Source organism: Otolemur garnettii, unplaced genomic scaffold, assembly GCF_000181295.1.
Source record: "Otolemur garnettii isolate 467f Iridium unplaced genomic scaffold, OtoGar3 scaffold00153, whole genome shotgun sequence".
Taxonomy (NCBI): domain Eukaryota; kingdom Metazoa; phylum Chordata; class Mammalia; order Primates; family Galagidae; genus Otolemur; species Otolemur garnettii.
The window spans coordinates 919,548-926,049 of NW_003852548.1; the positions used below are offsets into that span (position 1 = coordinate 919,548).

At 41.0% G+C, this 6,502-nt stretch overlaps 1 protein-coding gene across 1 annotated transcript in view; it reads left to right on the forward strand.

Moving 5' to 3' along the window:
• JADE3 (jade family PHD finger 3) overlaps positions 1-4,191 on the forward strand; it is a gene marked incomplete at its 5' end in the record, with an annotated part of 102,659 nt that extends 98,468 nt beyond the window's left edge. The window contains 2 exons of the mRNA XM_012811276.2: positions 677-794; positions 3,036-4,191. Of these exons, the coding sequence (XP_012666730.2) occupies positions 677-794; positions 3,036-3,940 (1,023 nt within the window). The remainder of the gene's footprint in view (positions 1-676; positions 795-3,035) is intronic.
• Positions 4,192-6,502: the final 2,311 nt, after the last annotated feature.

A 6,502-nucleotide genomic window follows, 5' to 3' on the forward strand; every position in this document is an offset into this window, starting at 1 on the left:
AAAAAAAAAAAAAATGTACTGAGTATGGCATTGTCATCATTTGTACTCAGGGGTATAAAGGGAAGGCCAGATTTGTTAAACCATCATTCAGTCTTCCCAACCTGCTTATGCAAATAAGCATAAGGTATTTACCAAGCCTATGACATTGCAGGGAGAGAAGGCTTCAGAAGGTAGCTTTTGGAACATTTTGCTTATGCTGCTGATTAGTATGGGAACCATGATCCCATGATTGAGCATGCTGCATGAATTCCTGTGGAATGGCTCTCACTCTGCAGCTCTTGGGTTCTGTCTTCTCTCTTCACCCTCCCTACCCCACCTGACTTTAAGTATCTTCATTTTAGCTAAACAATTTGAATTGTCAGATTTTTTTTTTTCTGAGACAGAGTCTCACTATGTCGCCCTCGGTAGAGTGCCGTAGTGTCACAGCTCACAGCAATCTCAAACTCTTGGGCTTAAGCAATTCTCCTGCCTTAGCCTCCTGAGTAGCTGGGACTACAAGCATCTGCCACAATGCCCAGCTATTTTTGGTTGAAATTGTCATTGTTGTTTAGCAGGCCTGGGCCTGGCTCAAAACCTCTAGCACTGGTGTAAGTGGCAAGCACCCTACTCACTGAGCTGCCAAGCTGCCAGATTTGTTTAACATTATGTCTCTATTTTCTGGGAATTTGGCTTTCAGGTCCGAAATCTGTGCTACATGATAAGCAGACGAGAGAAACTGAAACTGTCACAAAACAAAATGCAGGAACAGATCTTCGGTTTGCAAGTCCAGCTTATTAACCAAGAAACTGCTGCAGGTAACCTGTATATAAAAATGTCCTAACAACTCTGTAGACTCTGTTTCTGTGCTATTTTAACAATTTAATTTTATGTCAGTTGTTCCACTTAAAAATCTTCAAAAATTCTTGCCAAATATCCCATTTGCTTTAGTCCAATCCTGTTATAATGTTAATGTCCCGTTTCACTGTCAACTCATGAGGTAAGAAATCCCAGAGTGGGGTTGGGGATATTGCAGGTATAGGGCAAATCACCTATGTCTGAGACAAATATTTGAGGCCATTAGTTGGAGGCATGAAATTATGATTATTGAATCAATTTAGAAATCAGTAAGATAGCTTCCAGAAAACATTTAATTCCAGAATTGTTCATCTTAACAATAGTCTATTAAAAAAATTCTTAGCCAGAAGTTAGAAAATCTGAGTTCTTATTTTTTTATTTATTCACTAATATTTGTTAAACATCTACTATGGACTAAGAACTGAGGTAGAAGATGGAGCAGTCAGTAAGACAGAATTCCTGCCTGCAAAATACTGCCCGTTTGGTGAGTGAGACAGGTGAGCATAATTATAGTACCCTAAGCGTGGGAAGCTTGACTGGAATCATCACAATTATATTCACTGACACCTGTAACCTACTGTGTTTCTTTTAACACAGAGGTCAGTGACAAAGCCTAGACAACTAAAGGTCACTGGGCAGGGAGTGTGCAGAATCATCTCCTGCCAAAGGGCAGCCATAGAGCAAGAGAGACACTCAGAAATTAGGTGTCACTTAAGCATCAGAAGCTCTGGAGGACTTCTGAGTATCATGGGTCGCATCAGAGTGGTATGGTGGAGGCAACGGGGCTGCTCAACCACAAGGGCAATAGTGATAGGCAAAAAAAGGAGAACCAAAGGAAAACAGGGAAAGTCCCCATGTGCTGAGGAAATTCCAGTGCATGTGCCTTCTGATTGTTAGGAGTTAGCCTCATTACAGCTCACAGCATCAGAAGGTGGCAACCCTTGATAGAGGTGGATGTTCAGCATGGGCCCTTGGGGAATAAATGCTACCCGTTAGGGCACCTAAGGGCTGTCCTCTTTATATCTCCTTTTTGTGAGCCTACAGAAGATGATAATGGGCAAGGTCAAGTTCATATGCAAAGAGGAATTATTTGGCAGTGCTTCTTTTAATTTCAGAGCACTCAGGATGATAGAGGAACACTTGTTCTAATGATGATTATAGGGTAATAGAACCAAGTAACTGCTAATACTCCCCAGGCCAAGCCCATAGCTGGTTATTGGCAGGAACGTTGTGATGATTTTCTGCTGGCCTTACCACTACAAAACCTTCCACCTCCATAATGGTCATTTGTAGTCAGGAAATTCTAGATTAAGAATATAAAATTCATAGGAACCACCCACTACCACTTTTAATATCAAGTTAAAACAACATAATACTCTATCTACCAAAACCTGTGTGTACATTTCTGAGGGTTTGTATTTGACTTACTTTAGGAAGACCAGGAAAGATTGGAGGATGGGGTCTGAAATGTATATGTTTAAGGCATAACCAAGTGCTTTGCAGCACTGACACATGTAGGCATGCTCACACGAGTGCACATGTGTACACACAAACAGGGAAACCCAGGTCTAAACCATAGCTAGTGATTCTTTTCAGAAATGGAAGGGGCAGCTCGGCGCCTGTGGCTCAAGCGGCTAAGACGCCAGCCACATACACCTAAGGTGGCGGGTTCGAATCCAGCCCGGACCCACCAAACAACAATAATGGCTGCAACCAAAAGAAAAATCGCCGGGTGTCGTGGCGGGTGCCTGTGGTCCCAGCTACTTGGGAGGCGGAGGCAGGAGACTTGCTTGAGCCCAGGAGTTGGAGGTTGCTGTGAGCAGTGAAGCCATGACACTCTACCCAGGGTGACAGCTTGAGGCTCTGTCTCAAATAAAAAAAAAAGACAGAAATGGAAGGGCAAAGATGGAGGTGCAGGAGATAGCACACAAGTCTTTGTGATTATTTTGCAGACTGAGAGAGAGCAGAGGTGGGGAGCCATAGAACAAACAGTGTTCATTGCTGAGTTTTTCATCTATAGCAATCTTGGCCCCAACCTCTAGTCCACCTCACTCCAACTGCTGCACCATGATACTCATACATATCAAAGCCAGGGGCTTGTTAGACATTTGGGAGAGTGGGTGTGTGAACTCACTCTGCCATAAGCATATGTGCCATTATTTAAATCAGTTGTTAAAATAAATCTTTCTTTTTGATCTCAGGACTTCCTTTGACAAGTGCACTAGAAAACTCATTGTTTTACCCACCACCAAGAATAACTTTAAAGTTAAAAATGCCCAGATCAACCCTGCAAAACTGCCGAAACAACTCCACAGAGACTGATCACCAACCCCGCTCTCCTGACAGCGACTCCCCTATTCATAGTATAAGGAGCATGCAGGTGCCTCGGGAGTCTCTGGAAATGAGAGTGGAATCATATTCGAGATATCCACTAGAGAGCAAGAGTAACCGTTTGCTGGCCAGTCTCAGCCATCCCAGAAGTGAAGTAAAGGATTCCAGTCCTTCTTGGAGAACCTCGTCTTCAGAATTCTATCATGGGCAGTCACTGGGAAAGCCTCTGGTCCTTCAGGCTGCCCTCCATGGACAGTCTTCCATTGGGAATGGTAAAAGTCAGCCTAACTCAAAATCTGCCAAAGCCAATGGCCTAGAGGGCAGCTGGTCTGAGAATATCACCCAAAACGACAGCTCAAGTGAGATGTTCTGTGATCAGGAGTCCATGCTCAGCTCACACAGTCAGGGCAGCTTTAGAAAATCCACCATGGAACATTTTGGCAGATCCTTTAAAGAGGCCACCAATAAATGGGTGAGGACCACAGAGGACCTCCAGTGCTGTGTGAAGCCAGCCAAGAATATGAACCCCAAGGAGCAGTTCTGGGGCAGGCAGCTTCTCAAGCGATCTGCAGGGAAAGCTCCTTATCAAGAAAATGATGGATATTGCCCAGATTTGGAATTGAGTGATTCAGAAGCAGAAAGCGACGTGAATAAAGAAAAAGTCAGGGTAAAGAGAGAGAGCTTAGACAGGGAAAATCCTCCGCATGACTCTAGACAGGATTGCCCCAGTAAAAGCAAGCCACACCCTCTTTCCCACAGTTCAATGCAAAGGTGATTAGAAACTCCCAAGGATAACCTAATCTTTGCCTTTGCCCCATGTACTGGGGAAAACCCATACACCAAAAGGATTCTAGCATATGTTAGGAGAAATTGCAGTGAAAATGAAATTTTTCCACACTAAATTGGCTTGCAGTTTTTTGAAAGATTTCAAGTCTAGTTCTTACAAGCACATTACAGGAATTGCAGATTTGTCAGAGGTTATTTAGAACAGCTGGGCCCACAGTATTTGTTCAGTAAATATTTTCGATCAGCTTTCCAGTTATAGTAACACATTAATAAAAATATGTTTTAAGAATCCTTGCATTTTTTTTAACAGATTTGCAAGAGAACGTGATTACCAGACACTAAAACTACTTACCTTTTGAAGCTACAGCATGTGACTTCCAGAGCTCCTGTCTGTAGGAAATTTCTAACTCCACTGGTATCTATAAATCTTCAGGGGAGAGACCAGCAGACCAACATCTAAGATACTGTCAAACTCACTACCCTCTTCCTTTGCTCTGCATAAGGTTGAGTTCCTATCACAGTATCTTAACTTACTACGTCAATACTCCTCATGCTTATAATTGTCCAGTGCCTGTTCCTAGACTTGCTTGTTAGGGACACACTCGTAACTATTTTACCCAGCTAACAAGCCTAAACGGCTAACTTGTGGATAGTGTTTACAAAAGTACAAAAGTACTACTTCCAAGGAAAATGCTCTGATTCTCTAGGTATTTGTGAAGGATCCCAGAGCCTTTCCCAAAGTGAGACCATTTCTGGGGTATTTGTACCAAGTCAGGGTTTTGTGTTATTGTTTTCAAATAAGTTTGACTAAAACAAGTTTGGCTGACAGTTTTTGTATACCTGCTTTAATGTTTATAAAATTTTTATTGAGGTATAATTAAAATATAATAAAATGCACAGAGGTTAAGTATTCTTACCTGCTTTAATTTTGAAACAGATTTTTATTGTCAAACAGAATTTGAAACATGTGTTTAACACATGTATATAATTTAGCTTTGTATCAACTTTGAATTCGAGGTGATTTCCCAAACAAAAAGGCTGGAGCCACTTTTCAAAAGTTGCTTATGCCTTGTTCCCAAACTATCAGCCTTGGTTAATTTCTTGGAGGAAGAGAATACTTACATTAGGGAGGAATAAAAAGCATGTCTGCTTCCCATTTTAAAAAGGGAGAAGGGTGCAGTTTTAAAAACGTGAAGCAGACTGTAATAATTCTCAGCTCTCATTTCTTCTTAGCCTTAAATTAATATTCTCTTTCTTCTAGTTTGGGAAGGTATAGTGGGAATTTTCAGACAAGAGGCCATTTTCAATTTTTAAAGTTTCTTACTGGTGAAACAGCTGGAGTAGGGGCCATTCAGTCAAGGCAGGGGCCCTCTCTTCATCAATTCAGAAAACTCAGCAGTTTTCCTCTCCCCCACTTTTATTCTTGTAGCCTTGTTAATGTGTTTTTTCCCCTTTTCGTTTTCTCCTTTCCTGAAAACTTTTGTATTTTGCCTTTTCTTTAGGTACATCTTCAAAATGTTTCTTTTGTGCCTGTGTACGTGTGTAAACATGCCATAGCATTTGTGGTAGGTGTCCTGTATTTTGTTTGATTGGCAAAAACTATCATCCAAAATGAGAAAAAGAAATTCCCGTATTTGTGTACTAGGTTTCTGTGCTTTTTTCTTTGAATTCTTCTGGAGTAGATAATAATTTGACACCTTTGTGGTAATGAAATTATAATGGAGCTGTATTGTATAATAAATTACTATGTCAGAGGCCAATGCAGTAGCCTATGTCCTTTCATGGCTTTCAATTACGAGTGAGTGGGAGGAAAGCAAATATCAAAACAGTGCTTCAGCCAAATTTCATATGTAATACCATTAGGAGAGTATTGACTAAAATATCATTCCAGTCAGGGAAATAAAATAATATTTTTACAGAATTTTCCTAGGTAAATGAAGGAGACTTCAGTTGTGTAAATTTCAATTGCCCCAAAATGTATTTGTTACATTTTGTCGTTGTTTGAAGTATTACCTCTTAACCTTCTTTGTTATTTTTTCTCATTTTGTGTTATATTGTCCAGTTTTCCAAGATGAACTCAGTCTTTTTTCAGATGTCACCTTTTTACCAATACTTTTTCATTAAATTATGAAAACTGCTAACTACTGTCAGTGTGGTAATTTTCAATTTTAGTACATTGGTTTTAGAAAATCTTACATATGTTCCTTTCATATCCAAAAAATTATATTCACAAAACAATCAGATGGTATGGGAAAAGGGAGGAGGAGGAACTGAATGTTTAGAAGCACAGATTCCCGATTCACGTCTATACCCAGGGCAAAAGAAAAGTGGACACTTGGACTCTACCCAGAAATCATGATTTCATCAGGTTGGTAAGATAAAGAAATTGGGATTATTGTAAAAAATCACCAGGTAGGCTCGGCGCCTGTGGCTCAACCGGCTAAGGCGCCAGCCACATACACCTGAGGTGGCGGGTTCGAGTCCCCAGCCCAGACCCGCCAAACAACAATGACGGCTGCAACCAAAAAAATGGCCAGGCATTGTGGCGGGC